The sequence below is a fragment of the Crinia signifera genome, chromosome 2, assembly GCF_055691185.1.
Source record: "Crinia signifera chromosome 2, ASM5569118v1, whole genome shotgun sequence".
Classification (NCBI taxonomy): Eukaryota; Metazoa; Chordata; class Amphibia; order Anura; family Myobatrachidae; genus Crinia; species Crinia signifera.
The window spans coordinates 229,885,451-229,898,539 of record NC_139218.1 but is presented as its reverse complement, the minus strand read 5'-3'; the positions used below and the strand labels follow the sequence as shown (position 1 = coordinate 229,898,539).

Genomic DNA, 13,089 nt, shown 5'->3' with positions numbered 1-13,089 from the left:
AAGAAAAAACATAAATAACCAAAGGTCCTGTGCTTGGCAGCATAAAGGCAATAATTCAGTAGCGCTCAACATGTGCAGATAGACTTTACCAGATAACTGGAAATACTATACTGCAAGAATCATTGCACCTCTGAAAATATGCCCCATGCGCCTTCTGACACAGAGCACCCTGGCTATATTACATAAAAAAGATGAACAAAAAAATAATAAATAATTAAATAACCAGAGATATATAATAACCAAAAAAATAATAATAATAAAGATGAACAAAAAAAATGTATTATTATATATCTCTGGTTATTTAATTATTTATTATTTTTTTGTTCATCTTTTTTATGTAATATAGCCAGGGTGCTCTGTGTCAGAAGGCGCATGGGGCATATTTTCAGAGGTGCAATGATTCTTGCAGTATAGTATTTCCAGTTATCTGGTAAAGTCTATCTGCACATGTTGAGCGCTACTGAATTATTGCCTTTATGCTGCCAAGCACAGGACCTTTGGTTATTTATGTTTTTTCTTATGTTTTGTTTTTTATGTTACAGTTTCCGGGCATCAGACTGAGCGGGCGTCTATGCGGGTCAAGCTGAAGGAGGAAATGCGATTCGCTTCCTGCTCTTTGAAACGCAAGCGGAAGGTTGCCTAGCAGCCCCTGTGATGCGTCCAGAGCGGAAGTGACGGTGACCACTTCCGGCGAGCGGCTCCGTGGACGCGGCGGCGTCTGAAAACCCCGGGAACTGGTGAGTATAAATATGTTTTGTATGCTATCTGTGGGTGCTGTAGGATTGGGCTGAGGACGGGGTTTGTCCCCCGAAACGTCCCCAATACACTTTATCTCTTTGAAATCATTTACCACCGTCTCCTGAGTGCCGTTATTTTTCCTGCTTGGAAAATTGGATTGATATATATATATATATATATATATATATATATATATATATATATATATATATATTACAGTCAATGATACCGGCACTCCTCCGTGGCTTTTTTAATATACTTGCTCAGGTGCCATTCTTCTGGTCTGGTCCTGTGCAGGTCATCCCCCAATACAAGTGTACATAAGGAGGCACTCTGAGTCGGTTTGAAAACGTGAACAAAATTCTTAAGGTGTGTATTCGGTGGGCCCACCGAATAAACACCTTAAGAATTTTGTTCACGTTTTCAAACCGACTCAGAGTGCCTCCTTATGTACACTTGTATATTATATAATATAAAAAATTATCCAGGCATATAAAAAACGGGGTTAAAAAAAAATGAACCTGCATATTTCTATGAACTTGTCTTCGGGTAACTGGGATGAACTTAATTTTGTACCATGTTGTCGTTTGTTAATGAAACTAGCTTTCAAAAAAGATAATGAAAGCTAGAAAGTACAGATTATTACCTGTTAATAGGCTTTCCTCTACTCCACCATGGCAGCATACTTCTGGGTTTCCGCCCCCTTGGGTAGATATCTGAAAGGAACAAAAAAGACACTGCCCCCTATATAAGGGACCGCCCCCCTAGGCTCTGTGTCTTTCATTTTACAAGCTTAACTCATACAATTATTCGTATTAAATAACACACTCAACCCTTTAATTCAGGGCTGGGAAAACGGCTGCCATGGTGGAGTAGAGGAAAGCCTATTAACAGGTAATAATCTGTACTTTCCTCTACCTCCCCATGGCAGCATACTTCTGGGTCTACCCTAGCAGTTTTCTTCACTGGGAGGGCATAATACCATAATGCAAAACAGAAAAGGATACTGGTTTCTTTCACCATATCTAAAAGTGCGGCTTCAAGTCTTTCTTCTGACTATTACCTCTCTTCTCTTCCACTCCTTTTTTTTTTTTTTTTTTTTATTACTGCACTAAGAATTCTTCTTCCTAGTTTTGTGTCTTCAGTAGCCGCCACGTCCACCCTATAGTGCTTGGTGAACGTGTGTGACGAGGACCAGCATGCTGCCTTACACACTTCTTCCAGTGACGCCGCCCCTTTTTCTGCCCATGATGCTGCTAGTGCTCTCGTAGAATGGGCTTTTAGTCCTACTGGGGGATCTAACTTCCTAATCTTGTAGGCTTCACATATGCATGCCCTAATCCATCTGGATATCGTCATCTTTGTCGCTCCTAGGCCCTTTTTTATTCCTTCTGTAAGTACAAACAATCTCTTTGACTTCCTCCAGGCTTCTGATCTTTTCAGATATATTTTTAATGCCCTACTTACGTCCAAATTATGCGGTCTTGCCTCTTTGGAGTTTGCTGGGTTCTTACAGAAGGACGGTAATATTATTTCCTGATTCATATGAAACTTTGAAACGACCTTCGGTAAAAAATGCGGGTTCGTCCTTAATACTGCTTTATCTTCGAAAAAGTTGAGGAACGGCTCCTCCACCCATAGCGCCTGCAACTCCGAGACTCTCCTAGCCGAGGTGATTGCGACAAGGAAGACCACCTTGATGGTGAGCATCTTCAAGGACACTTCTTCTAAAGGCTCAAAGGGTGCCTCCGTCAGTACGTTCAGGACCATGTTAAGGTCCCAGGGTGCCAGCGGGTTATGGAACACTGGTCGGATCCTTTTTATTGCCTGCACGAATCTTTGGATATATCTGTTGTCTGCAATTTTTAAATCTAGAATAGCACTTAGTGCCGATATCTGTACTCTCAGAGAGCTCGCTGATAGGTTTTTTTCCAATCCGGTTTGTAGGAACTCAAGAATTGTATTTATTCTCCTTTCATCTTTGCCCCCTGATTTGCAGAAGTATATATACTTCCTCCATGTCCTGTAATACACACTGGATGTTGAATATTTTCTTGCTTTTAAAAGTGTATTTACCACTTTTTCCGAAAATCCTTTCCTTCTCAATGTCCTGGTTTCAACAACCAGGCCGTTAGCCTCCAATTTTCTGGCTGTCTTTGATAATACCGGCCCTGCTGTATTAGGTCTTTGTAATCTGGCAGTATCCATGGTTCTTCTATCGCCATTTGAGTTAGTTTTGCAAACCACGATCTCCTCGGCCAATATGGTAGAATCGCGATCACCCTGGATTTTTCTCTGCTTATCTTGTTGATTAGTCTGTGAATAACCGGAAATGGTGGGAAGACATATGCTAGTTTCACTTCCCACCTTTCTGTCAGGGCATCTACCTTCCATGATCCTGGTTCCCAGTGTCTGGAAATGTAACAAGGCACCTTCGCATTCTTTTCTGTCGCCATAAGATCTACTTGTGGTAGGCCCCATTTCCTCACAATTGCATCGAACACCTTTGGTGACAGCTCCCATTCTCCTGGGGCTATCCTGCTTCTGCTTAAGGTATCGGCTAACCGGTTCTCCTTCCCTGCAATGAATACAGCCTTGAGGTTCACCACATGACTTTCTGCCCATTGCAGTACCTTTGCTGCCTCGGTCATCAGGGCTTTGCTCCTCGTTCCCCCCTGTCTGTTCAAGTATGTCACAACAGACTGATTGTCCGATCTTATCACAACCTCCTTGTTGATCAGTAACCTCTGAAATTTTTTGCATGCCATCAGTACCGCCATCATCTCTCTTATATTGGAATGGTTCTGGCTTGCTTCCATATTCCATTCTCCCTGTGCCATATGTTGTTCGCACACGGCCCCCCAGCCTTGCTTGCTGGCATCCGTGGTTACTATGATCTGTGTCTGAGTTGCGAACGACTTCCCTAGATTTAATCTCTCCATGTTGTTCCACCATCTGAGGTCTGTCCTTGCCCCCTTTGATAGTAAGATTTTTTGCCTCTTGTCTTTTTCGTCTCCATTCCATTGTTCTAGGAAGCATCCTTGTAATGCCCGCATGTGGAACCTTGCCCATGGTATAGCCTCTATTGCTGCCGACATAAGGCCTAGCACCCGCATACACTCCTCTGTATGACTTATGTTTTCTTTTAACATTTTCCTTACTTCCTTGATCAGTTTCTGACGTCTGTCTTCTGTCAGCTTCACACGCATGGATTGCGTATCTAAAACCATTCCTAAGTATGTTACCTTTTGTGAGGGTTCGAGGTGGCTTTTTTGATAATTTATCAACCAGCCATGCTTTTTGAGATACTCTAGCACCAATTTTGTGTGCTGAGCTGACAGAACCTCTGATCTTGCCATAATGAGGAGATCGTCGAGGTATGGCCATATCGACACCCCCTGAATTCTTAGGTTGGCTACCAGCACCACTAATACCTTTGTGAAGGTTCTGGGTGACGTTGATAGGCCGAATGGCAGAGACGTGAACTGATAAGTTCTTCCTTTTAATCTGAATCTCAGGTATTTTTGGTGTCCCAAAAATATCGGAATATGCAGGTAAGCATCCTTTAGGTCTATCGTTGTTAGATAGGCTCCTTTTTCTATGTCTGGAAGAATGCTCCTGATCGATTCCATTTTGAATTTTCTTGTGTGGACAAAAGTGTTCAACCTTCTCAGGTCCAGTATTGTCCTGAAGCCCCTTGACGACTTCTTCACCACAAAAAACCTTGAGTGCCATCCCTGGTTTTCTTGATGTTTTGGTACTATTTTTACCACACCTTGGTCTATCATGACCTGTAGACTGCTTAGTAACGCTGATCTTTCTTCCCAGTTTCTTGGGACAGGTGATTCTTCCATCCAGTCTCCCGGCAGTTTGATAAACTCTATTTTGTAGCCTGAAGAAACGACTTCTAATACCCACCTGTCCTGGGTTGATTGGCACCAGACTTGTTCGTAATGTATCAGTCTGCCGCCAACCCTTTCTCTGGCGTCATTGTGTCTGACGAAAGGCAAAGCGGCCTTCTCTGCCCCTTTGACCACGAAAAGTACTTCTATTCCCAAACCATGGTCTCCTGAAACTACGACCTGGTCTATACGTCTTGGCTTCTTTATAATCTGTTGTAGAGTACCGGAAGTTTTTGTTAAACTGCCCTCTTCTTACCGCCTTATCTTGGGGTAGCCATACGGACTTACCGCCGGATATTTTTGTAATTATTTCGTCCAATTGCTGCCCGAATAGGTATTTGCCTTGGAAGGGAATAGATAATAGTTTATTTTTTGATTGATTATCCGCCGCCCATGGCTTCAGCCAGAGCGCTCTCCTTGTCACTATGTTATTTGCACTGGACCTTGCCGCCAGCCGTACCCCATCTAGGGAGGCATCGCACAGGAACTCTACCGCCATCTGAATGTTCTGCACCATTTTCATCAGTTCCGTCCTTTTAATTCCATCTAGCATATCCGACTCAAGGTCCTGGACCCATGACCTTAGGACCCTAGACGTAATGGCCATGGCTGATGATGCTTTGATTGCTGCACCAGACGTCACGTGCTGCTTCCTCAGGTTCATTTCTATTTTGCGTTCCATAGAATCCTTAAATACATTAGCGTCCTCTAACGGCAGTGTTGTCTTCCTTGATATGCGGGCAATTGCTGCATCCACTTTTGGTGGCTCCTCCCATGTCTTAACCTCCTCAGGGTTAAACGGGTACATTTTCTGTACTCTTATAGGTACAGGAACTTTCTTATCGGGATGAAGCCATTCTTCCTCCACTATCTCTTTCAGAGTTAATGATAAAGGAAACTGCTTCCCCTTTTTCTTTTTATCTTTGAACAGTAAATCTTGAAGTTTTCCTTCTTCCTGCGTATCCTCAATATTGAGGGATTTATTAATGAGACACAACAGACTTTCTAACAGATCTGGGTTGAAGTCAATTTCTTCCTTCTCTTGAAACACTTCCGCCTCTGGCTGCCGGCCCTTCCTCTGGGTCATCCGAATCAGAAAGCACTATTCTTCTTCTTTTTGTAGAAGCCTTAGTACTTTCCTTTTTTGCCATAAACGTATCAGCTAATGCTGTTTTTAACAGTGAGACCAGCTCCGTCATTTGGGGTAATCCCATCTGTTGTGTCCCCTCACATTTGCTACATGTAGAACCTGAACATTTCTCTGGTAGAATCCTTTTGCACAGTACACACTTTGCTGTATGTAATTTTTTAAACTTGGCTTTCCCTTCTGCTTCCTCTTTACTGGGTCCTGCCCTGTACAAGTAAACGCCAAGTCACTAACTATATGCCCAACAATAAAGACAAACCAATTCTCCAATAATGCCTGGCTTACCCTGCATCCGCAGGCTGCTTCCTGTCCTCCTCCATAATAAACTGTCACAGTACGCTGTGCTCTAATAGAGAAATTAATACACCTTCAGTTTAGTAATAATTCCGTCATAACAGCCATTGCCCTAGCAGCGCTGCTGCTTCCACAGGGCCTTACCTCGTCTGCTGGTGTTGGAGTACGTCTGCAGCGACCTCCTGGGCTTGCAGACTGGTTTTTAAACTCCATGCCCGGCGTGCGTGTTTCCCTGTGACGTCAGACGCCACCTCCGTTTCCGGGCGCCGCCTGATGACGCGCCCCGTATACACGCCGCGCTTACCGGCTTCAGCCTGCGGCTTCAGACGCCGAACACCTCGCCGGGCACCTTCTCCTCTGGACGCACTGGGCGGCAGAGTGCAACAGCAGATGGACGTCCCAGACCACACTCGGTGGCGGGGGTCCCATATACGATATGCTAAGTTCACAGCTGCACTGGGCAGAGGAACCAGCTCTCCTGATCCCTGCAGGGTAAGCCATCCATCTACCCTGAAAGGAAAAAAAAAGACACAGAGCCTAGGGGGGCGGTCCCTTATATAGGGGGCAGTGTCTTTTTTGTTCCTTTCAGATATCTACCCAAGGGGGCGGAAACCCAGAAGTATGCTGCCATGGGGAGGTAGAGGAAATGCCATTTTCATGTTTCTTTACAGCAGAGCTACTTACAAAAGTAAGGCTTTTACCCACTGTTTTTTAGATTACAATATAGATCAAAATGGACATATCAATTTGCCTCCACTGCAATCTTCTTCAAGAGATTATTACTATAGTAATACAGTATTCTAAAAAAAAACATGTCTGGATGAAAAGAGTGTACAAGACACATGAACTTTTTTTATATGCTCATTAACCATTGTTTTTGGTTAATTTAATATTGTTGCCCTATTGTACATGGGTAATGACAATAAAGTTAAATCTAATCAAATCATTGCACTGAAGTACATTTTGATTGTTTAACACATGCTGTTTGATGACATTTTTTATATTCCCAGGTAATGGTTTTTATTGCAGCACATCTAGAAGAGTGTATTATTCATTTTATAATGAACAGCTACAATTGCAAAAACTAGTATATCTGATCCCTGTGGAGGATGCACCACACTAGCAAATCAGGACAATCAAGATCTCCCCCATCACACACACACACACACACACACACAAACATATTATCATGCCTGTGGGAAGGAGGGAGAGGGGGCCAATTTGTAACACACACGCGTTCTCCATAGACCTTCTTTGCAGCCTCCCTCTCCTCTCAAAGACAAAGCTCACATCTCCCTTCATCTCCTTACTGATTAACAGCCTGGTCCAGTATGCAGTGAGTAAGGAGCCAGCAGAGCGCTGCCATGGAGCAGATAAGGCACCTTGGAGGAAAGGGAGGTTGCGACTGGCCGAGGTGCTTGTGAAGAAGGTGTGTGTGTTACTGATTATGCCCTCCGGATACACCCTCTTGCACACAGGCATGCTTTGTAGACCATAGATGCAAGAAGATGCAACCAAACATATTTTTTCTTTGCGTTGGCCAACACACCATTCACACTTTGGACCTTATTCAGATCTGATCACAGGACAAATTTGTTCTCAAAACCATGTGCACTGCAGGTGGGGCAGATGTAACATGTATAGTGAGAGAGTTACATTTGTGTGAGTTATTTTGTTTCTGCGCAGGATAAATACTTGCTGCTTTATTTTTACACTGCAATTTAGATTTCAGTTTCAACACACCCTACCCAACTCTCTCTATACAAGTTACATCTGCCCCACCTGCAGTGCACATGATTTTGCCCATTTTGAGAATAAATTTGTACTGCGATCAGATCTGAATAAGGCCCTTTGTGCATGAAGGTCACATTCTACAAGTTGTATTTTAGAGGTGTGTCAATGGAACCAATGTGCTTTGAAACTCTGATTCTTAAAAAGCACCCATGTATTTGAAAATTAAGGCCAAACAGTTTATCCTGTAAAGTAGATTATAAGAAAAAAACAAAAGCCACATCTACCATATAGAGGTACTGGAGGCTGTATCTTTTATGCATAACCTTGCATGATCTTATAATCCTGGCCAGTGAAAGACTTTGCGGCTCCCTAGGTAAAATCTCAGTCTAGTGCCCCCCAACCACACATAGCCACTGATACCCACTTTCCAGCCCCTGAAGTGAAATTATGAAGGTGGCCTCTTATACGTTCCACAGCCATTACCTGTATTGGAAAAAAAACAAGGATGTTTTCCTTAATTTTGTGATAGGCAGACTCAATAGAACCCTCACAGCTACCGGTGGTCTATAGCTGCCTAATGGTAAAGCCGGCCTTATTTATAATGTATTCTACAGTAAATAGAGCAAGATTTGCATAATATTGATTAGAATAGAACATTTTTACATACTGTATATAGATTTTTGACAGAAAAACAGTTACGAAGAGACTACATAAGGAACATTAGTCTTTCCAGTATTTTCTTGTACAGAAAAATGTACAGTCATTTTTCTATAAAAAGTTGGAATAAACAATTTTACTTGTCATCTGCAAATTCAGAAACTCCTCCACATACCTTTCTTATATCATTTACACCTGCACATGTATCTGTTCCACATTATTTAACTTATTATGTAGCTTTTTAGTGAAATTCACTGGAAAACTCCTACCAGTCTTACCTTAACAGTCTACCCTTTTACCTACTCAGGGGGTGCGCACAGAACAAATCATACTTGCCGACTTTGAAATTTGCCTCTTTGGGAGAAGCCTGGAGAGGACAGATGGATCTCCTGGTCGGGGGGGCGGGTACAAGCCTGATGACTCAAAGCCCCGCCCCCAACCCATGTAAACACTGCAATTCGTGGGTCCACGAGTAGGGGGCAGGGCTAAAATTATGCAAAATGACGCAATTTGCGGCATTTTAGTCCCACCCCCTCCCATGGATCCGCGAATTTCGCCATTTATTTCCAGCGGCTCCAGGGGGAGCGGGGCTCTGGGGGGCATGCGGGAGACTTGCCCACCTTTCCGGGGGTTCGGGAGGGGGTCCCGATTTTCGGGAGCCTCCCGGCCATTCCGGGGAGGGTAGGCAAGCATGGAACAAATGCTACATTCAATTGGTGCCAGTTTGGAAATGGTTTGCCGGTATAAATCACAGTTCACTGTGAGATCGGCTTGCCAGGACTCAACCCACACCTAACTCTATTAACCCCATAGATGATATATATTGTTAAATTGAAAAACAACCTGTACAGCATTTGTTGTTACTTCAATAATGTGTTGATATTACTTTTTTTACAGTGGCCTCTAGTGACAGTGAAAGTGATTCTGAGTTAAGCTCATCAAGTATGGATGACAAAGCTTCCAAATTAGACTACAAAGATGACAAATGGCAAAAAAATAGGATAGACGCTGGTAAGTTCTGGTCAGAGTGAGTGTGATTGTGATTAAGATATTCAAGTGTCAAGCTATCAAAATTATCATAATGGCTGCATTAGCATGGGAACGCCCAGCATTTTCATGGGAACACCCATGAAATGCTGGGGGTTCCCATGGACACAGCCTGTCGCTGCCACCCCACGTCCCCTGCCCACACTGCTAGGTGCGAACAGTATGGCAAATTAGCAGCTCGCTGTGCCCGCTTGCACCCAGCGTCTGCACAAATGCACATGTGTAGAACCGAAACATCGATCCCTCGTGGAGTGATGTAACCAGAATGATGCCCAGTATAAGTTCAGCATAATTAATGCTGGCAGACACTAATACAACTTTCTTCCAACCTCCCAACTAGCTGGTTGGATGGAATAAAAACCTGGTACTGGATGGGAACAAATGTAAGTTGTTATTCAGTAACTTGCTCCCAAAATCTGGAAATGTACAAAAACATTTTGATTTGAACAAGTTGACTGAATTGTTTTGTCCATTTCCTGGGTTTTTGAGCAAATTGCTGATCGTCAAACCAACCAAACAACCAACCAACTAGCCGGATGTTTGGATGAAGGTTGGTCTAGTGTATGGCCAACATAAGTTCCCTTTAATTTATTGGTATAATTTGTATTTGAGTTGAGTATTATATTGTTATCTTTTGAGTTGTGAATTTTTGTGCAAAAACGAAAAATGTATGAGACCATCTTAAAACATGGTCCAAAAGAGAATTAGTGTTACAAATGGATGATATCACGGACCCACCGGTCGCCTGCTCCGATACGTCAATCTGAGCAGCTCCGGCCGTGACTGGGGTTCACTTAGGACTCTCGGGTCCTTTCCTTGAGGTACACTGCCACCAGCCAAAACCTGATTTTAGCGCTTGAAACTGCGCAAGGGGCGGCTTGGCTCGCACCTGACCGCACAATACAATATACAAATGGTAACACGCTGGAGCGTTCTCTTCTGAGGCTAATGAGTCTTAAGAACACAGAACCAGGACTGAGAATATGTATTATTTATTCCTAGAAATACTACAGAGCTTTAGAAAATAGTTACAAGATTTTACAATGATTTTAAAAGTACACACGAGTTTTAAATGCAATTTCAGAAGTAAAATAAAAAGGGAAAAATGACAGAACCGTAGCTTACACTTGAGTACCAATCCTGACGTGGGGGGGTTCTCCACAAGAAATCTCTCGTTGCTTACAGCCTGTTTGCTAGACCCCCAGGTAATGGATGATATGAAATGGAATGAATGTATTTGACAAGAAATTAGACTTTATTCGGGGTTGAATTAAGGCTTGTTCGCAACAGAACCAGCCCTACAACACAGTGTGAACTCTTCCAATGACTCAATTGAATAAAATCTAGGTCAACATATAATTTAAATACATGTTTTTATGCTTGGTATATTTAATGAAAATGAGCATGTTAATCTGATAGATGAACACTTGGATTCTTATTATTATGTTTTTAGTTATCTGATTCTATGACCTATTCATCATGAGATTGTAGCAGTTGATACAGTGGGGCAGATGTATTAAGCCTGGAGTAGAGATAAACTGGAGATAAAGTGGAGATAACTTGGAAGAGTTAATGCACCAGCCAATCAGCTGTGATTGAAATATGACAGTTGGGATCTGATTGGCTTGTGCGTTATCTCCTTCCACTTTATCTCTTCACCAGGCTTAATACATCTGCCCCATAATTACTCCCAGAATCCGGGTGTCTGCAAAAAGCTCTGGGCTTTCCTCCAGGCGCCACAGCCTCTCTGCCCCCACCCCAGTGTGTGCCTGACCGCAACCGTCGGGTGCGCGTGTGCATACGCCGGAGTGCCGTGCAAGGTGGAGTGAGTCACTGGTTGTGACCTCCGCTCTGCGTCGGACCTGCTGTCCTGTCCAGCTGGCGCTGCGTGTCTCCACGACAGTCCTCCTCCTGCCGCCACTGCCCACTGCCAGCCTGGCCCTGGCCACCAATGTATGTGGACATTTATTGATATGTGTGGAATAAATATATTTGTATATGTATATACATTATATATATATATATATATATATATATATATATATATATATATATATATATATATATATATATAATATGTGTGTGTGTGTGCATAAAGGCTTTGAAAAAATCTGCGTCACTCCAACTAGGGGCTTGGTATCATTGGTTTTTATTCTATAAAAACAAAGTGTTGCATAATTGACAGCATTTTCTTCAAGGCCTGCTAGCTGTCCAAATTCAGAGGACACGCCCACTTTGCTAAAGAGGCCTTGACCACTTTTGGGGGCCACACCCACTTTTTCTGGAGGGAGCGCGCATTAGGGTGAGGGGGAATCTCCAGGAATCAATGAAGAGTGAGGTGGCAACCCTATCCACAAGGCAACCCATAATGATACCCTAGCCATTCAAACATTCCATGAGAAGCATAGATCAACTATCGCATGGCATCACAACATCACATGGACCTGCCTACACTCCTAAAGTCCCTTTGATGTTCTTTGATAGGGTTAAAAACATTTGGACAAACAAAATGATCTCATCCACTGTATGTGGGCAATCTGCTTACTGTAAATGTGACACAGGTATTAAGCCCATTTTCAAAAGACCTGATTCAGATTTGTACGCAATGATGATATTCACGCAACTTAGCATTTATCAGTAGACTGTGCATGCGGCAAGGTAGGATTGTTTGAGGGAGGAGGGCCCCAAACTATTATCTTGCCTAGGGCCCCATGAGGTCTAAATCCACCGCTGATTGCATATGTTTGTTTCTTCTAGTTTCAAGTACTGAGCCCACTATGATTCCAACCAGTAGTAATAGGAAGCATTTTGGTGGCTTATCTGGTAGTCTGACTAGTCTTGGCAGCGATCGAGGAGGTACCGTAAGTGCAACTGAAAGCTGCCCTGGAGAACTTATCGAAGGATATGATAGTGACATCGGAAGAAGTGGTAGAGGTGAGTTTATTAAAGGTGCTTAGCTTGTACACCTATATTTTGAATATATTTTTGTTAATTACAAAATTTTCAGTGTGTGTGTTTGTCATTTAAAGTTTTTATAGGCATACATTCTCTTATCTTTACTTGATCATTGTTTCTGTAATCAGAGCTGCTTTTACCTATCTTTGATTAAAGCTGACCATACACTTGGGCAATTTGGATGCAATTTGGTCACTTTTATGCAAATGTGGTGATATATCACATAAAAAGTGTTCAAGTTGCATGTATCTGGCATGAGGTGCGATGCAGCTCTGAGTCGCATCGGCTGCAGAAGCAATCTGTTAGATTGCATCTGAACCGGGCAGGCTTGGCTGGGATCACATGCAATATGCAGTATACTGTATGTGAAGGTCCCGGGTTGCTCAAGCAGTGATTGCTTGCAAATTCTCTGAGGGGAGAAGTCCCACACTGGGAGTGCAGGTATGCATGCAGGGGGGTTTATGAGTACCCAGAAACCCCCCCTGCCCCCGAGCTGTCCAATTTTAACCACAGCCTACGGCAGCTGTCTCTCCCGTACACAGGGCAGGCTGCTGCTGGGCTAACAGCAGGGGGAGCTAGCTGCAGTGGCAGCGTTCGGCTCCTCCCAGTCAGTGC

The 13,089-nt window shown here is 43.3% G+C and overlaps 1 protein-coding gene across 5 annotated transcripts in view; it reads left to right on the top strand.

The window, feature by feature from the left end:
* The window catches only part of RPH3AL (rabphilin 3A like (without C2 domains)), a 233,984-nt gene that overhangs the window by 199,460 nt on the left and 21,435 nt on the right, over window positions 1-13,089 (top strand). For all 5 annotated transcript variants that reach the window (XM_083173983.1, XM_083173980.1, XM_083173982.1 and 2 more), the window contains 2 exons: window positions 9,370-9,483; window positions 12,277-12,453. In XM_083173983.1, the coding sequence (XP_083030109.1) occupies window positions 9,370-9,483; window positions 12,277-12,453 (291 nt within the window). The remainder of the gene's footprint in view (window positions 1-9,369; window positions 9,484-12,276; window positions 12,454-13,089) is intronic.